Below are 23429 nucleotides of genomic sequence, written 5' to 3'. Positions count from 1 at the left end.
CACAAAGAGTGTTCTGAAATCTAGAACACGAGCATTCTGTAAGTGGAACACTAGTGTTCTGATGGAAGAACACATAGTGTCTAAATCAGAACACTCCGACTGCGTTCGGAATCTGTTCCAGGAAGGGTGTTCTCATAGTGTTCAGAATTAGAACACTTAGGATTAGAGTATACTCAGATGAAGAATGCAGTGAAATATGTATCTTTTAAATCTATCATCAGATTTTCCTTCAATCACATTAGTGGTAATAAAGTGTGTGGAACTATTTCAACACAAGCGACAGATACTTTGTTATTTCATGGAAACAATTTGCCGTTAATACAAGACATTCAACCAAGAAGTAATATATTAAGATTGTATCAAAGAGATGCAAATGATACACTCTTTAGTGACAATTACAGCGCTCACATCTTACATATGTTGAACTTATCTGAGTTAGACATTCCATGTCTGTGAAGTTGTTACAAGGATATTTTTCAGTTACATTCCTGGGGTAAAATATGTCTATTTGAATGGCACTTTCATTTACTACATCCTCAAGTTTCTGATGACCGTTGTGAAGCTGTCAAAACAAGATGGACATTCTATGATCAGTGTAACCAGAGTGAAGAATTATGTTCAAAATCACAAGCTTCATGTCAAGAGACAACTGAAAGAAACAAGCTGCGCAGAATAACTTCACCATGTATAAACAATATCAGTTGTGATATAACTGGCATCACACAGTTTGGAAGAGTCTGTTTCAGAATTGATAAACTATATCTGTTTGGGAAATGTCAGACCAGTGTGTGTACCATGCACAGATACTTACAAACACGTGTAAGGGATCCATTTGTTCACAGATTTGTCTAAGGAAGCTTCATCGCCAACAGAGTTAGATGACTGAACAACTGGATCATTTCAATTCAGAGGAATTTGTAGATCTGAATCAGACACTAGATTCACTACATATTGATGAAGTCAGTGTTCCATCTGATCAACATCAGAAATCTTTCATGACTTTTGACCAGGATGTAGAAAATGGCACACCACAAGATGCAGAACAAACAAGAAACGTCCATTCCCAGAATGAAGATGGTACTTGTTACAAGTTCCCTACAGTGCTGCCCTTGTTAACCAGACAACGCCAGCTGTCGGTAGAGATGATGACATGGCGAAACTATGAGAGATTCTTGAAGGCATTCTACAAGACTTGGATCGTCAGTCAGATTCTCAAAAGTATGACAGAATTTTATTGGCTCTTCACCAAAAGCTGTCCAAAAATCTGATTCAGCTGATGAAAGAAAACAAACCTTTCGAACAGTTCCTACGTTTGAAAAAGTCAAAGACTACTAATATCTTCAGTGCATATAAGGATGTCGGTCTTCATGAGCCTTTGAAGTATATGAAAGATGATGAGCAAGAAAAAGATTGGAAGAAACTTGTAACTTTGTCAAATATTGAAACGTCAGCAAGGACTATCAAGCGACTTTCCATGGCATTCCATTTGGCATTTCTAGCTTTTTTTACTCAAGAAACTGACTGAAGAGGACAAGATGAAAATACTCCAAGATATCAAAATTGTCGTTAGGACTTCAGTGGCGGTACATCAAAGACGTTAATTTTCATTGTGACTCAGGTGAAAACACATACCTCACAAGTCAACGATTGAAAGAACACATTGCCAAGGACAACCAGGAGACCGGAGTCACACACGAAAGACGTTCATTTTCATTGTGACTCAGGTGAGAACACATACCTCACAAGTCAACGATTGAAAGAACATATTGCCAAGGACCAGAAGAGAGCTGGGGTCACAAAATGCAAGATCTGTGGGAAGACACTTGGTTGGTCTCGTGGCATGACGGAACGTGAGAAGGAGCAAGGAGATGAAGTCCACTCATGTAGCCAGTGTAATAAGGCTTTTAATACAAAGGCCAAATATTGATGAAGTCAGTATTCCACTAGTTTACGAGTTCATCTGAAGAGTGATGACGACTGTGTCATACCCGAGACACCAAGTACACCTGTGGCAGCCGAAACATCCCTAACAGTGAAAGTGGAATGTGTCTGTATTTCATCAATCTCATTATACAGAACCTAAGGAAAATAAATACATGTATTCTTAAGATAACAATACTAATGTACTTATACAGTAATAATACAATTGACAACATCATGAGATGAATTGGTAGAGAAATGGCCAAGGACCAGAAGGGAGCTGGGGTCACAAAATGCAAGATCTGTGGGCAGACACTTGGTTGGTCTCATGGCATGACGGAACATGAGAAGAAGGAGCAAGGAGATGAAGTCCACTCATGTAGCCAGTGTAATAAGGCTTTTAATACAAAGGCCAAATATCGATGAAGTCAGTGTTCCACCTGACCAAACTGAGGAATCTTTCATGGCTTTTCACCGGGATGTAGAAGACCACACCACAAGACAAAATGCAGAGCAAACAAGAAACGGCCAAAGACTCCCAGAATAATGACCATACTTGTTACAAGTTCCCAACCTTTCCAGTGTCCCCTTGTTAACCAGACATCCAACTCCAGGAATATTAAGCGACTTTCCATGGCATTCCATTTGGCATTCCCAGCAACTTTTCTCCAGAGTCTGACTGAAGAGGACAATATGAAAATACTCCAAGATATCAAAAGGAAATTATTGGCCATTCGAGTCAAAATGGGGGCCTCTGTATCAGGCATTTCTGACTAATCGTTCAAGTAGAAATTCTGCATTGGCTCTTCATCATGACATGATCACCACCAGGGGTGTCATGATTCACTCTCACATCCATCGATTCAATTCGTTGGATTCGATTAATTTCGATTCTATTCACCAAAGTTGAGGACAAAGTCAAATGTGTTGTAATATCAGTTTATTTTGGCAAAGTTTGGAAAATTGGCCGAATGCACAATTAGAACACTGTCAAGACAAGTTGTCAACAAATACTCATTGAACAAGTGATCATGAAATTAAGTTTCAGTCACAAACTCTGGTGCCAAGTGTTCATTGTGACTGTAATGTCACTGTAAGTCATTTGGAATGATCATGTTCTGTGCGAGGAATTTTCACTTGAAAGACATGCCCTCTGAGCACTTACAATGTCTCCGTCAGTGGAGAATACCCTCTCACTGCAAACACTTGTAGCAGCGAATTTTCAACATAATTTCTTACGATTTCAGGTGAAATAAACTCTCAGTATTAGAAAGTAAGTACTTTATGAATCGAATCGTAATGGATGCATTTGAAATCGAGATCGAATCGTACATCTATCGATTCGATTTTCGATGAACCGAACAGAATCGTGACACCCCTAATGACCACTGTGATGAAATCGTGGCCCCTGTACTCAGGTGAAGATTGCAGTGAAATATTTATCTTTTGAATCTATACACAAAGCATGAAGAGCTATCAGAAAGAAAGAATGTCCACTGATGATACAGAGTTCATTTGGCTATGTGAATCAAAATCAATGAAATGCACATCAACAGATTTAAAACATGTTCTACCTACAGCGCAACTCATTCTCAGAAGAAATGGTCTCAGTAATGAAGATGACAATGTACCACACAATGTGTATCAAACAAATCATTCTACTGTATCACACAATGGATAGCGATCTCACCAGGATAAAGCCAACAAATATCAATGCAAATTAGAGAGGTCATATGTTAACTTGAGGGACTACTTTCACAGTGTAAACAAACATGGCGCCACACCCATCTATCGGCAATCGTGTCCGGATTGACGGCCGTGGTTATGGTACTGTCAGTGCTTTGATACAAGAAAATTCATGTCTGGTAATGATAGACGGAGTGGATTATGAAGCGAAGACAGAAATTCATAGGTTGATGAAGATACCAACTCCATGGTTTCTGACCAACTGTCAGTGTTAGCAAACAGACGGCACAGGGATCCAAGTTTCGTACCATAGAAGTAGATGACATTTATAGATAATTGAGAACAATGAAAACAGGAATACAGCTAAAAGCTCTGAAGTACCACACAAGTTGTAGTTATTTTTTCAAATGTAAGCTAAGATTTGTTGACACAATACATTAATATCCTGCATTATGAAATAGACATTCCTTTAGCGAGCCTTGGTTACATTCACCTAAAGCACCATTGGACAGGCCCTCATATGACACTGGGAGGTTTCTTCTTGAGAAATATTGTGAGTCAGAACCTCTTTGGCTTGCACACACAACCAGATATCAATAAAGTTGATGGACCTTCTGAACTCCTACTTTAACTGAAGCATTCAAAAGGTGTAACAAATCAAGAGAACCAGCTGCAAGAAACCTTCACTGAACGTGAAAAACAGAAACGAGAAAAGAAACGACAGCAGCACATCAGAAGCCACTCAAAGATTGTTGACTGTTGGAGTTCAGAAATGAACACTTTTCAACCTGTAGTCAAGCCTGACTGCAGTGAAGCCTATGTTCAGAACGCATCTGGTATACGTAAGGGTACTTCAACAATGTGTGGCATGAGGATACCATTGAAGCAACCGATAGGGACAAATCTGATGTGGTCAAACTTCAAAACAATACCAACGGATGTAGCAAGAACGATTTCTGTTGCAACAGTGCAATTAGCTGGCACCAAGTTCAAGACGACAGCTACATCAGGACCTCAGTGTTTGTTGCAAATTTAAAATGGTCTTGTGAAATCTCTGCAGAAGCAACTGCCACACTTGAAATGATTGATAATTTGTGAATAGAAGTACAGATTCACACCTGATGACTTTAAGGCAGCTATGAGGGCAAATAGACAGAAGAAGATGAAATCTGTCATTAGTCATGTAAAACTTGGAGATGACAATATCGGTGAACACAAAATGGCAAAGACTAATCAGAAGCTTCCTTGCAAGAAATGTAAAGCAGTTAGACATTGACAGTGAATGTGAAGACATTAAGTGTACAAACCAGACCGTACACAAACCTGAAACAGACTCTAAACAACCGTTGTCTCCACCTGCCTCAAGTGACAATGTACCCAGTAAGTCAGTAAGAACTCTTAGTACACCTCCCAGAAGTGGGCGTGTCATTAAACAGAGAGACACTCTGGACTTGTAAATGTGTATTTATAGGTTTATTTACAGCCAGTGGCAGTATCATTGTTGACTTAGTACAAAGTCATGTTTTGAAGAATTATGAATCTGTTTGAGAATGTCTCTCATTAATGTTGACTCCAGTGTAAGCCATGTTATGTATTAATAGACTGGCTATCAGTCACTTGCAGTATTATTTCAGGTTATAAAAAGCAATGTTCAACATTAAATGACTTAGTACAAAATCAGGTCAAACACATGATCTAGGACACCAATGATCTTTTCAGGGTGAGATACCGTACATCTTTTGAGGTGACTGCTGAACTCAAGCTCGTCTCAGTGCGTCCTCGAGAACAGGATATAAGGAGGATGTTGTCTCCACCTAGAGGTGCTTGTGCTGACAATTGGCTGACAGTCAAACCCTGTTCCACAAAACAAGAACTGTCCAAGGAGAAAGCTGCAGACCTTAGATCTATGTTGAAGTTCATGACTCCAACACATAGACTTTGTATGAGTGGCTTGATCTCATCAGATAAACTCATTCAAGAACATGTTTGATGTTCATGGTTCAGGGACATCAATATGTGTCTGACGTGAGTGGCTTGATCTCATCAGATAAACTCATTCAAGAACATGTTTGATGTTCATGGTTCAGGGACATCAATATGTGTCTGACGTGAGTGGCTTGATCTCATCAGATAAACTCATTCAAGAACATGTTTGATGTTCATGGTTCAGGGACATCAATATGTGTCTGACGTGAGTGGCTTGATCTCATCAGATAAACTCATTCAAGAACATGTTTGATGTTCATGGTTCAGGGACATCAATATGTGTCTGACGTGAGTGGCTTGATCTCATCAGATAAACTCATTCAAGAACATGTTTGATGTTCATGGTTCAGGGACATCAATATGTGTCTGACGTGAGTGGCTTGATCTCATCAGATAAACTCATTCAAGAACATGTTTGATGTTCATGGTTCAGGGACATCAATATGTGTCTGACGTGAGTGGCTTGATCTCATCAGATAAACTCATTCAAGAACATGTTTGATGTTCATGGTTCATGGTTCATGCAACCTATGATGTCTGACAGTTTGATGACAGAAGTTAATTGACAATGATAACTGTTAAGGGTGAAGCTTGATTGATATCATGAAATTTTTTTGGGTTATTTTCAGGAGCAGTTCTAAAAAACCTGCCAGCTACCACAACTGCTGAAATAGAGTCAGTCATGAAGGACTGGCTCCAGTATGCCAACGATCGGAAAGGGGAGCGGAATGACAGACGAAAGACCTAAGAGAAGGATTAATATTTTCTCGAGAAATACAATACTGTTCAAATAACAAAAATTAAAGAAGAATTAAATAGTTCACTTGATTACCTAGTTTTGTTGTTTATACATGTTTCTGATTGCAGAGGTCAGGAAAGATCTAAATGCTGAAACACAGTGGTGCCAACATAAGGCCAACTAAATCATTTCATTGGGCCCAGTGTGGGCCATGGTTTAGTGTGAATTTCCATCCATTTGCCCAACAATGAGCCAACAATGAGCCAACATGATGGACCACTGTGAACCATATGAGCATATCCAAGTGGGCCCATCGTCAGTTTATGCCATGGCCCAACCAAACCGGTGATTATGGGCCAACTATGGGCCAACGTATCATTCCTACCTGGGGTAGAGCTGAGCCTCTACACTGACCATCCGTTAAAAATATATGGTCTAATGGAGGGCTGACAGGCACTGGTGTCCTACATTTGGCCTAGGAGTAATGTGGAAAATAAAACCCGAGTCTTCTGTGTAATGAGCGAACGCTTTAACCACTAGGCTACTCCACACACACACCCCACCATCCACACATACACCCTACCACCCACCCACCCACACACACACACACACACACACACACACATGTATCTAGCATTTTTCAACTTGGGTGTTCTACATCCAGAGTCAGTGATGGCTTGTTATATTTTGTAATTACCCTTGCAATTATCACAGATAGAGAAGAGAGGGTAGAAGCCTTGATTTGTTGTGCTGCGTTGATGCACAAACAAAGCATACTGCTCATCCTGGTTTACTATTGGGGTAGGGAGGCCTGGTAGTTTCATAAAAACAGTATCTGTTCCCCAAAATACTGTTAGAAATGATAGTTCTGAGGTTCTGACAGACGAAATCAGTTGTTTGAAGGACACTCAGGGGGTTCTGTGTCGGGGATCCAAACAAGCACCTGACTCTTTACTTCAGAGAGAAACTGTACATCTTGATGCACTGACTGAGAAGATATTCCATCAGAAACACAAACCCCCTGGACTTCAAGGATCTGTCCCTTAGGGTGACCCACTGTTCATTACACATCTTACTTCAAACAATTCCTCGTATCTTGTAAGTTATTCTCTATATCCCTTTATATCCCCTTCAGTCGGAGACATCCCTGTATCAATCTATCCACACGGGTCCTTCAGTCGGAGACATCCCTGTATCAATCTATCCACACGGGTCCTTCAGTAGGAGACACCCCTGTATCAATCTATCTACACGGGTCCTTCAGTAGGAGACACCCCTGTATCAATCTATCCACACGGGTCCTTCAGTCGGAGACATCCCTGTATCAATCTATCCACACAGGTCCTTCAGTCGGAGACATCCCTGTATCAATCTATCCACACGGGTCCTTCAGTAGGAGACATCCCTGTATCAATCTATCCACACGGGTCCTTCAGTAGGAGACATCCCTGTATCAATCTATCCACACGGGTCCTTCAGTAGGAGACACCCCTGTATCAATCTATCTACACGGGTCCTTCAGTCGGAGACATCCCTGTATCAATCTATCTACACGGGTCCTTCAGTAGGAGACACCCCTGTATCAATCTATCCACACGGGTCCTTCAGTAGGAGACACCCCTGTATCAATCTATCCACACGGGTCCTTCAAAAGGATACATACAGACTGTCTTGTGTAATAATCTTTATCACAAGTACAAAGCAAACGCTTGTATAGCAATAAATAATAAGTAACAGCACATATTCAGTGTTCACGTTAACGCAAAACCCTGCGTGTTTCAAGTAAATAAATCTGCATTTCACGCACAATATTTTCTACCAGCGTGTTCTGCATGCAAAGCATTGTGTGTTCTGAAAACAAGTAACTGTAATCATATTTTCCCCAAGGAAACCACAAAACAAAATAAAGTTTCTCCCAGCTAATTTGACTTGCGAATGATGACAACATGCTCTGAAATGCAAGAACATGACGTCTAAATTTCAAAATTTTACGAGAGACATCGCCGCTTTCTAGGCCGAGCATACACCTGCGGTGCATGCACATGCAAGATAATTAGGGCTAAGTGTTTTAAGATCGCAAAGCTTTTTTTCCCACTGCGGACACTGCATATATTCATATCCTGGACCCAGTTGTATTCTTAGCCTCATTTTGAATCCATACTCAGAAAGTGATGCTACATTTGCTATCCAGTCAAATTATAGTCTTGAACAAAATGACTGACTGACTGAGTTTAGTTTTACGCCGCTTTTAGCAATATTCCAGCAATATCACGTCGGGGGACACCAGAAATGGGCTTCACACATTGTGCCCATGTGGGGAATCGAACCCAGGTCTTCGGCGTGACGAGCCAACGCTTTAACCACTAGGCTACCCCACCGCCCTGAGTCCATGGTATATAAGATAAGATGGAAAGATAAGACCCTGGACGGGGGAGGATGATCCACTTGTTGACAAACTGTGGCACCGTGATATCAGCTATGAGGAGGTGAACAAGGAATGACATCAACATCTCTAATCAATAAAAGCCTTCACTGAAGTTAAAAACAAATAAAACTTGATGTTTCTACAGACACAGATTTCAACCAGTCGCAGAAATTAAAAATTTCATGATGTCCTACCTTCTTGTGTAAATCATCTACAAATGTTTGCTAAGAATTCTAGTGCTCTAGGGACAGTTTTCTCGCGAGATATGTTTAGAGAATTATACCAACAAGTCGTCACACTCTGAACACCATGGAGTACATATTTAGATTTTTGCAATGAAACGTATAACCAACTCATTAACAGAGTATGCAAAATGTCAGTAGACAGACTGTGACTGCCGTCATTTTAGCAGCTGTATCACATGCCTTAGACCTTATCCAGTCAACTTTCTGTGGCAATAGACCTTATCCAGTCAACTTTCTGTGGCAATAGACCTTATCCAGTCAACTTTCTGTGCCTATAGACCTTATCCAGCCAACTCTCTGTAGCTTTAGACCTTATCCAGAGAACTTTCTGTCGCTATAGACCTTATCCAGTCAACTTTCTGTGGCTATAGACCTTATCCAGTCAACTTTCTGTAGCTATAGACCTTATCCAGTCAACTTTCTGTAGCTTTAGACCTTATCCAGTCAACTTTCTGTGGCAATAGACCTTATCCAGTCAACTTTCTGTAGCTATAGACCTTGTCCAGACAACTTTCTGTAGCTATAGACCTTGTCCAGACAACTTTCTGTGGCTATAGACCTTATCCAGTCAACTTTCTGTGGCTATAGACCTTATCCAGTCAACTTTCTGTAGCTATAGACCTTGTCCAGACAACTTTCTGTAGCTTTAGACCTTATCCAGTCAACTTTCTGTAGCTTTAGACCTTATCCAGTCAACTTTCTGTGCCTATAGACCTTATCCAGCCAACTCTCTGTAGCTATAGACCTTGTCCAGACAACTTTCTGTGGCTATAGACCTTATCCAGTCAACTTTCTGTGGCTATAGACCTTATCCAGTCAACTTTCTGTAGCTATAGACCTTGTCCAGACAACTTTCTGTAGCTTTAGACCTTATCCAGTCAACTTTCTGTAGCTTTAGACCTTATCCAGTCAACTTTCTGTGGCTATAGACCTTATCCAGTCAACTTTCTGTAGCTATAGACCTTGTCCAGACAACTTTCTGTAGCTTTAGACCTTATCCAGTCAACTTTCTGAAGCTTTAGACCTTATCCAGTCAATTTTCTGTGGCTATAGACCTTATCCAGTCAACTTTCTGTAGCTATAGACCTTGTCCAGACAACTTTCTGTAGCTTTAGACCTTATCCAATCAACTTTCTGTGGCAATAGACCTTATCCAGTCAACTTTCTGTGGCTATAGACCTTGTCCAGACAACTTTCTGTAGCTATAGACCTTGTCCAGACAACTTTCTGTGGCTATAGACCTTATCCAGTCAACTTTCTGTGGCTATAGACCTTATCCAGTCAACTTTCTGTAGCTATAGACCTTGTCCAGACAACTTTCTGTAGCTTTAGACCTTATCCAGTCAACTTTCTGTAGCTTTAGACCTTATCCAGTCAACTTTCTGTGCCTATAGACCTTATCCAGCCAACTCTCTGTAGCTATAGACCTTGTCCAGACAACTTTCTGTGGCTATAGACCTTATCCAGTCAACTTTCTGTGGCTATAGACCTTATCCAGTCAACTTTCTGTAGCTATAGACCTTGTCCAGACAACTTTCTGTAGCTTTAGACCTTATCCAGTCAACTTTCTGTAGCTTTAGACCTTATCCAGTCAACTTTCTGTGGGAATAGACCTTATCCAGTCAACTTTCTGTAGCTATAGACCTTGTCCAGACAACTTTCTGTAGCTATAGACCTTGTCCAGACAACTTTCTGTGGCTATAGACCTTATCCAGTCAACTTTCTGTGGCTATAGACCTTATTCAGTCAACTTTCTGTAGCTATAGACCTTGTCCAGACAACTTTCTGTAGCTTTAGACCTTATCCAGTCAACTTTCTGTAGCTTTAGACCTTATCCAGTCAACTTTCTGTGGCTATAGACCTTATCCAGTCAACTTTCTGTAGCCTTAGTTATTTTGCTAGAAAACTGCCTGCAGTTGGTAAAGGGTGGATAGCTTTCTAATATAAATATGAGTTCATCTGAAAGTGTGACAGTAATAACATCAAATCAAGTTGAAAGGAAACCTGCAACAAACATACACTCCCAATCAGCTGCTGCTTTCCACTGATTCATCTTGATCCATGGGGCTGTCATCTTTATTCCTGAAAGTATAAATATTTTCTCCAATATATTAAATATAGAAATATATATGGGTCATTTTCAAAATTGGTAGGATTTTCTGTCCGTTCCAAATATAAAAAAAATCTGTTAACTTAAAAGGATTTTTTTGTGCTAGAAAACATATTTGGAAGTTTACTAGTCAGTAAAAGTGGTATATCATTAGTCTTGTCATTTTGAAATTTATATTTAGCCACATTTTAGGGTCAAAACTGGCCAATTTGCTCTGTCCGGAGGTGACGGTCCTAATATCAATGTTCACAAATAATGTAAATATAAATGCAAATAAACAAACTAATTCATATTATGCCAGTTACCATTGAACAGGCATACTCAAACTGCATTTAATTTTTTTTTAACTTAAAAAGTTTTTTTCTACAAATTGTAACATGCTTGTCCTGTCATTTTGTGTCCTGACCGTTACCAGTGTATGAAATTCCTGCAATAATTTCCCCCTGGAGCTGGATTGTAATACTACTTCCTGTGTGTGCTTGAGCTAGCCCCTGTGCATGTGACAGCAAATGAAATAATGAAATTCAACACATTTTGCAGAAAATTGACACCATCAAATAAGTATAAATGTTATGTGTCAACCTTAATTGTCCAGACCGTTACCAATGTATTTTGTGTCAAATATATCTCTTTGTTTTTTTACATTTCAATGGATATGTTGCCCAGAAATGGAAGAGGTGGAAGGCATGTCCTTTGAAATCTTTTAGGGAGCATTCATTTTTATATTTTAGATTTACTTACAAATTGTCTTGACTGCTACTGTCCAAACCGCTACCACTCTGCAAAGTAATGGTTTGGACAGTCCTTGTAACGGTCTGGACAAAATGATTTGTATTTCAAAAAGTTTTTCATTACTATTTGAAATATAACAAATTTATAATTACTTTAAGGGTTAAGATAAGTTTAAGCATGGAATTTTTCTGTTCAAAGGAGTTTTGATGTAGTATCATAAAAAACACAGTCTCTAGTAACGGTTTGGACAAATAATAGTAACGGTCTGGACATATCTTTAATAAATTTCAATTTTAAAGAATATGTTCCATGGTGTGATAATAATTTTTTTATTTACTTATCTATCTGCTTTAAATAATAAAAACCAAAACGAATTTATCACGTTAAGTTTCTATTTTCTATAAGATCTATAGTCTTTATAAATTAAAGGTAACGGTTAGGACATCTATGGTAACAGTATTCCAACCTTTAAAGATTTTTTGGGTGGAAACTGTTTTAACTTTAACTGTGAGATATGTAAGGCTACCATTTACTTTGAATATTTGCTAGGTGCTAATATGTTGGCCAAACCTTTGTATTTGATAAATATATGTTACCGTCTCACAATTAACAAAAAGTAAAGGTATCCGAGTGAATGAAAGAGGTATATTTCGTGGAGACTAATATTGCACCATAATATCATAATATAATGACATCTATTCAGTGGCCTGTGTAGCATGACCATGCGTACAGTATCATAGTTGTTGCAGTACCTTTCAGAATTTAATCTTTTGCAACTTTTAGAGGGATAACATTTGTTTGTTACACTGATGTCCTGACCGTTACCAATAAAGTCACAACCGTTACTATTCATTCAATTTTTGTTCCTCAATTGTACTCTTCTTTAGATTATAAGTGACTTCAACCTAGACAGGTGTGTTTTTCTATTCTTTAGAAGCTACAGTTTGTTTTTACTCAAAAGCCTAAATTTCTTCACAAGTTTCATATTGATATAACAAATGTCCAAACCGTTACCACAGCATGGAAGAAAACATGTCACATTTGTTACAAGTTAAAATTTCTAATACACATTTCACTGTCTGTCCAAAATAGGGTTAGCAGTTGAAGTAAATAATATAATTTTTTCCTTTCATGTTACCTGTTTCTATGTTGAATTAAATTGTTTAAGGTTTATGTCCAGCCCGTTACCATTCCTGTCCAAACCGTTACCACTATTTGTCCTAACCGCTACTGGTGTTAATTGACTGCTCTAATTAATTCATGATAATACATGAAACACTCCTCTTTATGCTGGTGTCATCAAAAGATGTGCTGGGCTTAGTAGCTGATGTGATTTTTAGACAATATTACCTGCGGAAAGCTAAATGCATAATAATCTTTTAGGAAAATGCAATTATTTTGTGGTAAATAAATGAAAGATACAAAATGATACTTTCAAAAATAATGATAATAGTTTTTACCTTCAAGTTTGATTAAGTCGGTGTAAAAGCTGTGTATGCCACCTTTAAAAGATTTTTATGAATTATATTTTTAAATCCTTATTCTGATTAAGAAGTGGTAACGGTCAGGACTTTCCCTCATCCTATTAATTACTTATGTATCAATTAAAAGGCCAATTAGTAAATTTGAGCCTGCATGTTTGTATTATTGAATAATTAAATATTTGAGATTTCATTTGAATAAAACCTAAATCAATTTTCATGTGATTGATTTTACTGTAATAAAGAATTGAAAATCCTACCAATTTTGAAAATGACCCATATATCTAAAGAACAATGTAATTTTTCAAGTAAAATTGATATTTTTATACTTATCCTGACTCATGATCATTTGATTATCTCCCTTTCCCTTTTCGAATGGTAGTGGAACGCTTGAATCCCTTGAAGTTCCTGAAGCGGACGTAAATATACACTCACCCACGTGTTACCTCCCTTTTGCCCTTTCCTGCGCAAACAGTCATGTGACCAGCCTTACTTGTCAATCTCTCCTGAATTTTTGCCCATGCACTTGGATCTGCTGTGAAATCCAAAGTGTCTCCAGCGGGAAAGTTGGGAGGGCTTCTCGTCATGAGTCAGGATAAGTATAAAAAATATCAATTTTACTTGAAATTTTACTTTCTAAAATTATATATTTTTTCTTATCCTGACTCATGATCTTTTGCTTATAGAATCTGACAGATTGGTGGTGGGTCAAGCCACTTCGTGGATTCATCAGCTGTCCTCAGATACGTCCTGTATCCCCCCCATGGGAACTGCGAAATGGCATTTCCGTGATCCTATTCTTCCAACTTCCGTTATAACTCGGGGGGACCACTTTCTTGTCTTACTTCAGTCTCAGACAAGTTGAATCATGTTGATTCATGTGGCTACAGATAAACTAGTATCTTCTTATTACGGGATATCTTATAACAACCCATAGATTATGATAAGATCTGCATCATAAATGAGTTGCGACCCCTTCACGTACAGGTAAGATCTTTACTCGTACAGGATCTTTAATCACTCATGCTAGCCTGTCCTAGACTGTGCGCATGGACTTTCAAACTAATACTTTTCCTTAGTAACAGTTATCAACAAGTCAACGTGATAAAGGGTGAGATTTTCCAACTCAGCGTCTTTGAGGAACCGTTAGTTGCTGTGCTACAACGAGAGGCCCAAATTGGTAAATGCCTGAGACGTCTTCAGTGGTTATGTCTCAGAGGTAGTGGTTGGCAAACACTGTGTCCGACTTCGAAAAGCAGCCTTCCATATTTGCTGGTATAGAGCAATTTCCGTGCAGAGCTAGTGTTGATGCCAGTGCTCTGACTTCGTGTGGGTTGGAAGCTCTAGGAGGTTCTAGTCCTGCTGCATTATAGGCTCTCAATATGACGGCTCTCATCCAGAACGATATGGTCGTTCTTGATACTTCTGCTGATGTCTCTGTTGATAATGGGATGAACAGGCTCTTGAATTTTTGTCTCCTTGTCTCAGTCTTTTGAACATATATCTTCAGGGCTCTGACCGGACACAAGGATAGGTCTTCTATATCCTGTTGGCCGAGGATTGTAGATAGCGCTGGTATGTGGAACTGTCTATCTGGCTAATCAGGTAGTTGGTTCTTGGCAATGAAGTCCCATCTAAGTCCTAGATGAACAGCAGCATGTTGCCCCTTGTCAAATCTGGTTCGACCAAAGTCCAGCACATGTATCTCTGATATTCGAGCTGCCGTGGCTAGCGTAAGCAGGAACAGAGTCTTCTGTGTCAGCAGCTCGAGGGTAGTCCGGTCTAGAGGTTCGTAGGCATCACTCGTAAGATGACGTAGAATTACATTCAGATCCCAGGCCGGAGCTCTGAACTTCCTTTGCTGGTCCTCCAGAGTAAAAGATCTCAGAAAAGCAAGTAATTCTGGTACTATCATCAACTTGATGCCTGTTTTCATGGTAATCACTGTACTGATGGCGGCAAGGTATGTAGATAATGTCAAACCTTTCAGATGTCTGGTCTGTCTAAGATGACACAGGTATTCCGCCACTTGAGAATGAGTAGCATTCACTGCAGTGAAGCATTTCCGTCTTGCATAAGTCTCAAACTTCAGCCACTTGTCATCATACAGGTTACGAGTAGATCTGCGTAACGCTAGCGTTACTGCCTTGGCTGCCCTGGCGGAGTATCCTCTTTTCTTCAAACATGTTTTGATACGGTCCACACGTGTAGCTGGAACACTGTCGGGATCCTGTGGACTTGCTTGGTATGCGGATGTATGAGTAGGTTCGGCCATTCTGGTAACTTGATTGTTTGACTTCCGAGATGGCCAGTATGGCGCGACCAAAGTCAGTTGTAGCGCTGTGTCTGTTTGATCTCCAACAGTACTTCCGGTAGTAATATCGGGGTTGGAAACGCGTAAGCGTTTAGTCCTTCCCAAGATATGCTCAGTGCATCTGTTGCCCAGGCTTGAGGATCTGGAACTGGTGAGACAAACGTCTGTAGTTGTTTGTTGAACCTCGTGGCAAACAGGTCTATGCAAGGGGATCCTATTTCCCTTATGATGAGCCGAAACGCTTCTGGATAGAGCATCCATTCCGTAGGTGACGGGTGCAGTGGTCGGGAGAGAGTGCCTGCAAGTACGTTCACATGTTTGCTTCCTCCGTGATGTGGAACAACTGGAATGTGAGCTGTAGCAGGCTTGGAGACCTTGTGGATCCTTGCCGATTTATGGAGAATGCCACTGTAGAGTTGTCCATATGGACCATCAGCATTTTGTTGTTCAGCGAGCTCGACCATAGTCGTAATCACGGCTTTCATCTCCAGCAGATCGATGTGAAGATGCTGCTCTATTTTGGACCCCCTTCCTGATGCAACTTGATTGTTGACATGCGCACCCCAGCCTTGTATTGAAGTGTCTACGTAGAGATGTGTGCCGAAAGCCGGCTCTTGTAAATAGGTCCCTCCGTAAACGTTCCACCTGTGCGTCCACCACAGTAGATACCTCTTGAGGTTGTCTGGCAGCAAGATAGGGTCGACGCTGTCTAGATGTTTTGTCAGGAACCGTTGCAGCGGTCCTAGCTGTAACCTTCCTGTGCGAGTCAAGTCCTGCGCCGAGATTAGTAGACTGAGTAGAACTTGCCATGATCGTAGTGTAAACGGAGAGATGACTGCTGGTGGAATCATGGCTTGTATCTTGACCCAACGATCTTCTGGGATGACAATACGATTCTGTGTTGTGATGAACCTTATCCCGAGAAATTGCAGATCTTGTTTTGGTTCCAACTCTGACTTCATAAGGTTCACCAGCCATCCTAGTTGAGTGAGCAGCCTGATCGTGAAGTTCAGCTGTAGTCTGAGTTGACTGGCATCTTGGTGAACCTGAATTCCGTTGTCTCCAAGTAGAAGGCATTGCGTAGACCTTGATGATGTAGATATGCAACTATAGGCTTGGTTACTCGAGTGAATAGCCACGGAGCCGAAGATATTCCAAATGGTAGGACGTTCCTTTGGAAGTGCTGCCCTCTGAATAGGAATCGTAGATACTTTCTTGATTCCGGACGTATGGGGATGTGTAGATAAGCATCCTGCAGGTCTATGCTGGCCATGTAATCTGCTGGACAGACAAGTAGTCTGAGTTGAGGTAGGTGGATCATTCTGAACCCCTCTGGTTTCAGTAGATAGTCTTTGTTGAATTTGCGCATGTTGTAAATCAGTCTGACCTTCTCCTTGGAGTTCTTCTTGGGTACTAGAAAAATTGGGGAGTAGAAGCCTGGCGTGAGATGATGCTGATCTATTATCTCTACTGCCTCCTTCACAAGTAGTGAGTTGATGGCTTCTAGTAGTTTGTCTGCCTGTTCCTCTGCATAGTCATGGTTTTATGCACGAAGGGCATTGGGGGTGAGGATCAGCCACGGATAACCTGTGCCTGCAAACACTGCAAGATTTCATGAAATGTAAACAAAGTTACATAACGATGAAATTATGACACAAATACAAATAATATTTACAGATCATTTACATATAATAAAATAGTTATTGCCAAATCCATATACAGCGTAATTTTGAAGAATAGGAATTAAAAATAAAAAGGATATAATGCCGTATAAGGGGCTACAGTGCTCGCCCAACCATCCGCTTGGGTGAAAAGGGAGAGAGTGAAAGTAAGGCTGGTCACATGACTGTTTGCACGGGAAAAGGGCAAAAGGGAGGTAACTCGTGGGTGGGAATATTTTTACGTCCGATTCGGGAACTTCAAGGGATTCAAGTGTTCCACTACCATTCGCAAGGGAAAGGGAGATAAGCAAAAGATCATGAGTCAGGATAAGTAAAAATATATAATTTTAGAAAGAAACAGACCTTTGGGAATAATGAATTAGTATTCAGCCACAACAAGATGGATGATTGTCTAACTGTGGTGCTCTTATACTTAACCTATCAACTCAACAATTGATTGAGATACAAGAATTATTTATCATGTCATAAATGTACTGGATAAATATAATGACAACACTTCCAAACAAACGGTCTCGTCCAACCCCAAACTGGACACACAGAAATATCCTTATCTAAAGTTGTGTGGTACATTTCTCCGAGATGATTTCTATGAACTCTTACTTGTCGTCTGCCAGTTTCTGCTTCAGTGATTTCAGGATGATGTCTTTGTGCTCAGTCTGCATGTGACGGATCAACGTCGCTTCCTTCGCGTATTGTCGACGACAGTGACCGCAGGATAACATGCTCTCTTGGCTGTGTATTGCCCGAATATGACGTTTTAAATCACCTACAACAGAAAAAGGTTGCTTTCTGACATAAATGTGACGTATGCTCTGCAAATGTACAACTTCAAATCAAATCCACCCTGTCAAAGCTGCCTCAAGTCCTTCAGCTTGTTGCAAGACCCTACTGATGAGGTTTAGATGTGTAACGGCACGAGTTAAGAGTGAAGACTTTAAGTCACATCGGCAATATTTCAGCCATATCGTGTAACAGTATGATGATACATATCTCTAATAATATGGGTGCAATACAGGAGATTGTGTAAGTGATTGGAAGCTCAATCTCCTATACAAGAGTTGTACATCAACCTCATTTATTGTACAAACAACTCATCCCCAATCTACTGTAATAACAAGTGTTTGCCACTGATTATGGCAATGTCCCCGCCGCTAAAGAATGGAATATCTATATTTACTACTTTTTATTTTTGGGTCACATACAAGATGCCTGAAATGACTGGTGTCTGCATAATCACCTGATGTAGGCTGTCAACATACTTGATAACATTGGGCGCAATGTTTTATGAGATATCGCCTTTAAAAAGCGGTCAAAGTATTGTGGTGACCATGAAAATAAGGTCAAGGTCACCAAAACAAACTGGTGTCTGCATAATCCCCTAATGTTGGCTGTCACCAAATTTGAAGACATTGGGTACAACAGTGCATGAGATATCGCGTTAACAAGAGTTTGAAAAGTGGTCAAAGTGTCATGGTGACCTTGAAAATAAGGTCAAGGTCACCCAAATCGACTGGTGTCTGCGTAATCCCCCAATGTAGGCTGTCACCAAATTTGAAGACATTGGGTACAACATTTCATGAGATATTGCGTTAACAAGAGTTTGAAAAGTGGTCAAAGTGTCATGGAGACCTTGAAAATAAGGTCAAGGTCAAGGTCACCCAAATCGACTGGTGTCTGCGTAATCCCCCAATGTAGGCTGTCACCAAATTTGAAGACATTGGGTACAACATTTCATGAGATATCGCGTTAACAAGAGTTTGAAAAGTGGTCAAAGTGTCGTGGTGACCTTGAAAATAAGGTCAAGGTCACCCAAATCGACTGGTGTCTGCGTAATCCCCCAATGTAGGCTGTCACCAAATTTGAAGACATTGGGTACAACATTTCATGAGATATCGCGTTAACAAGAGTTTGAAAAGTGGTCAAAGTGTCGTGGTGACCTTGAAAATAAGGTCAAGGTCACCCAAATCGACTGATGTCTGAAGTAATCTCCCAATGTAGGCTGTCACCAAATTTGAAGACATTGGGTACAACAGTTCATCAGATATCGCGTTAACAAGAATCGGACGTACGGACGGACGGACGTCGCTGAATACACAGTCCCCCGTTCCGCGTTGCGGCGGGGGACAACAAGTCATGTATATATTCTCTCTAGACTATTTGTTTCTCATCACTTGCTTGACAACGACATTAAAATCTATGTCGAAATGTCGCCCTTCACAGAATAAAAGCAGTTGTATTCATATAAATTGTAATCATTCTTCATCAACTCAACTTCTAGAATGCCCATCAAAGAAATTAAGGTAAAGGTATGTGTCAAGGTAGGTTTAGGTGAGGGTGTGCATGAAGGTAGGTTTAGGTGAGGGTGTGTGTGAAGGTAGATTTAGGTGAGGGTGTGTGTGAAGGTGGTTTAGGTGAGGGTGTGTGTGAAGGTAGGTTTAGGTGAGGGTATGTGTGAAGGTAGGTTTAGGTGAGGGTATGTGTGAAGGTAGGTTTAGGTGAGGGTATGTGTGAAGGTAGGTTTAGGTGAGGGTATGTGTGAAGGTAGATTTAGGTGAGGGTGTGTGTGAAGGTAGGTTTAGGTGAGGGTATGTGTGAGGTGGTTTAGGTGTGAGGGGTATGTGTCAAGGTAGGTTTAGGTGAGGGTATGTGTGAAGGTAGGTTTAGGTGAGGGGTATGTGTGTCAAGGTAGGTTTAGGTGAGGGTATGTGTCAAGGTAGGTTTAGGTGAGGGTATGTGTCAAGGTAGGTTTAGGTGAGGGTATGTGTGAAGGTAGGTTTAGGTGAGGGTATGTGTGAAGGTAGATTTAGGTGAGGGTGTGTGTGAAGGTAGGTTTAGGTGAGGGGTATGTGTGAAGGGTGGTTTAGGTGAGGGGTATGTGTGAAGGTAGGTTTAGGTGAGGGTGTGTGTGTGAAGGTAGATTTAGGTGAGGGTGATGTGTGAAGGTAGGTTTAGGTGAGGGTGTGTGTGAAGGTAGGTTTAGGTGAGGGTGTGTGTGAAGGTAGGTTTAGGTGAGGGTATGTGTGAAGGTGGTTTAGGTGAGGGTATGTGTGAAGGTAGGTTTAGGTGAGGGTGTGTGTGTGAAGGTAGATTTAGGTGAGGGTATGTGTGAAGAAGGTAGGTTTAGGTGAGGGTGTGTGTGAAGGTAGATTTAGGTGAGGGTGTGTGTGAAGGTAGGTTTAGGTGAGGGTGTGTGTGAAGGTAGGTTTAGGTGAGGGTGTGTGTGAAGGTAGGTTTAGGTGAGGGTGTGTGTGAAGGTATGTTTAGGTGAGGGTGTGTGTGAAGGTAGTAGGTTTAGGTGAGGGTGTGTGTGAAGGTAGATTTAGGTGAGGGGTATGTGTGAAAGGTAGGTTTAGGTGAGGGTGTGTGTGAAGGTAGATTTAGGTGAGGGTGTGTGTGAAAGGTAGGTTAGGTGAGGGGTGTGTGAAAGGTAGGTTAGGTGAGGGTGTGTGTGAAAGGTAGGTTTAGGTGAGGGGTGTGTGTGAAGGTAGATTTAGGTGAGGGGTGTGTGAAAGGTAGATTTAGGTGAGGTGTGTGTGTGAAGGTAGATTTAGGTGAGGGTGTGTGTGAAGGTAGGTTTAAGTGAGGGTGTGTGTGAAAGGTGGAATTTAGGTGAGGGGTATGTGTGAAGTGTAGGTTAGGTGAGGGTATGTGTGAAGGTAGGTTTAGGTGAGGTATGTGTGAAGGTAGGTTTAGGTGAGGGTATGTGTGAAGAGTAGAGTTTAGGTGAGGTATGTGTGAAAGGTAGGTTTAGGTGAGGTGTGTGTGAAGGTAGGTTTAGAGTGAGGGTGTGTGAGAAGGTAGGAATTTAGAGTGAGAATATATGTGTGAAAGGTAGGTTTAGGTGAGGTGTGTGTGTGTGAAGGTAGGTTTAGGTGAGTGTGTGTGTTTAGGTGAGAGGTTTAGGTGAGGTGTGTGTGTGAGGAGGTAGAGTGAGAGTTTAGGTGAGGGTGTGTGTGTGAAAGGTAGGTTTAGATGACAGTGTGTGTGTAAAAGAGGTAGGTTTAGAGTGAGGTGTGTGTGTGAGAAATTAGAGTTAAGGTGAGGATGTGTGTGAAGGTAGGTTTAGGTGAGGATGTGTGTGAAAGGTAGAGTTTAGGTTAGAGGTGTGTGTGAAAGAAAGAGTTTAGAGTGAGTGTGTGTGTGAAAGGTATGTTTTAGGTGAGGTTTAGGTGAGGGTGTATGTGAAGAAGGAGGAAGATTTAGAGTGAGGTGTGTGTGAAAGGTATGTTTAGGTGAGGGTGTGTGTGTGAAAGGTAGGTTTAGGTGAGGGTGTGTGTAGGGTGAGGTGAGGTTTAGGTGAGGGTGTGTGTGAAGAAGGTAGAGTTTAGATGACAGTGTGTGCATAAAAGAGTAGGTTTAGGTGAGGGTGTGTGTGTGAGGGTTAGAGTTAAAAGGTGAGGATGTGTGTGAAGGTAGAGTTTAGGGTTTAGGTTAGTGTGTGTGTGAAAGTAGATTTAGGTGAGGAGGATATGTATGAGAAGGTAGGTTTAGAGTTAGGTTAGGTTTAGGTGAGGTGTATGTGAAGAGTAGATTTAAGGTGAGGGTGTGTGTGAAGGTAGGTTTAGGTGAGGATGTGTGTGTGAAGGTATGTTTAGGTGAGGGGTGTGTGTGAAAGGTAGATTTAGGTGAGGTGATGTGTGTGAAAAGGTAGGTTTAGGTGAGGATGTGTGTGAAGGTATGTTTAGGTGAGGGTGTGTGTGAAGGTATGTTTAGGTGAGGATGTGTGTGAAGGTAGGTTTAGGTGAGGATGTGTGTGAAGGTATGTTTAGGTGAGGATGTGTGTGAAGGTATGTTTAGGTGAGGGGTGTGTGTGAAAGGTATGTTTAAGGTGAGGATGTGTGTAGAAGAAAGTATATTTAGGTGAGGGTGTGTGAAAGGTATAGGTTAGGTGAGGTGTGTGTGTGAAGGTATGTTTAGGTGAGGGTGTGTGTGAGGTAGGTAGATTTAGGTGAGGGTGTGTGAAGGTATGTTTAGGTGAGGGTGTGTGTGAGAAGGTAGGTTTAGGTGAGGATGTGTGTGTGAAGGTATGTTTAGGTGAGGATGTGTGTGAAGGTATGTTTAGGTGAGGGGTGTGTGTGTGTGAAAGGTAGGTTTAGGTGAGGATGTGTGTGAAAGGTATGTTTAAGGTAGGGTTTAGGTGAGGGGTGTGCATGAAAAGATAGGTTTAGGTGAGGGTGTGTGTGAAGGTATGTTTAGAGGGTGAAGGTTTAGGTGAGGGTGTGTGTGAGGGTAGGTTTAGGTGAGGATGTGCATAAAGATAGGTTTAGGTAAGGGTGTGTGTGAGGAAGGTGGGTTAAGGTGTGAGGGTGTGTGTGAAGAAGGTAGGTTAGAGGCAGGTTTAGGTGAGGGTGTGTGTGAGAAAGGTAGGTTTAGGTGAGGGTGTGTGTGAGGGAGTAGGTTAAGGTGAGGTGTGTGTGAAGGTAGGTTAAGAGGCAGGTTTAGAGTGAGGGTGTGTGTGAAGGTAGGTTAAGGTTAGGGTGTGTGTGAAGGTAGGTTGAGGCAGGTTTAGGTGAGGGTGTGTGTGAAGGTAGGTTAAGGTTAGGGTGTGTGTGAAGGTAGGTTGAGGCAGGTTTAGGTGAGGGTGTGTGTGAAGGTAGGTTAAGGTGAGGGTGTGTGTGAAGGTAGGTTGAGGCAGGTTCAGGTGAGGTTGTGGCTGCTCCCACTGTACACTGCCCAGGACGGTACTGCTGCTCCACCCACCTGACTGGTAGTAGTCCTTTGAGCACTGTGTACACTTGAATGGTCGATCTTTGCTGTGGAACCGCATGTGTACGACCAAGTCACTCTTCCGGATATAGCCTGTAAACACACAGAGTGAAGTACATGTTGTTTGTTGTTTAATGCCACATTCAACAGTTTTCTGGCTACATGAGTTTGTAGATTATCCTGTGATTGACAATATGAGCTTCAATCTATGAAATTGGGGTACAATGACATGTGTCAATCAAGGCAGCGACTCAAACCATCAGATTTTGTTAGTCGCCTCTTACAACAAGCATAGGTTGCTGAAGACCAATACCAAACAGGATCTTCACACGTTCCAATGACTACATGTTTTCTATGTAATATGGTACAATTGATTTCGTCCTGTAACCATAACAACCGGCCC

The 23429-nt window shown here is 41.1% G+C and overlaps 1 protein-coding gene and 1 long non-coding RNA gene across 3 annotated transcripts in view; both read right to left on the bottom strand.

Annotated features, from left to right (window-relative positions):
• Window positions 1–9223: 9223 nt before the first annotated feature.
• On the bottom strand, window positions 9224–10644 carry LOC124269161. The gene is made up of 3 exons (XR_006896447.1): window positions 10615–10644; window positions 10553–10583; window positions 9224–10521 (listed from the first exon to the last, which is right to left on the bottom strand). It is a non-coding gene; the product is annotated as an uncharacterized LOC124269161 (long non-coding RNA).
• A 37-nt stretch (window positions 10645–10681) lies between these two features.
• Window positions 10682–23429, bottom strand: part of LOC124269160 — a 30605-nt gene continuing 17857 nt past the window's right edge. Inside the window, exons 4-7 of one of the 2 annotated variants that reach the window (XR_006896446.1) lie at window positions 23021–23119; window positions 17921–18086; window positions 10863–11083; window positions 10682–10738 (exon numbers count right to left, since the gene is read on the bottom strand). Coding sequence is in view for 1 of the 2 variants with exons in the window: in XM_046704175.1 (XP_046560131.1) it covers window positions 11029–11083; window positions 17921–18086; window positions 23021–23119 (320 nt within the window). In the remaining variant the exon portion in view is untranslated. The other variant, XM_046704175.1, reaches the window with a different exon arrangement.

Source organism: Haliotis rubra, unplaced genomic scaffold (assembly GCF_003918875.1).
Source record: "Haliotis rubra isolate DU_JTF1 unplaced genomic scaffold, ASM391887v1 Scf1425, whole genome shotgun sequence".
Taxonomy (NCBI): domain Eukaryota; kingdom Metazoa; phylum Mollusca; class Gastropoda; order Lepetellida; family Haliotidae; genus Haliotis; species Haliotis rubra.
This window is presented reverse-complemented; position numbering and strand designations above follow the sequence as displayed.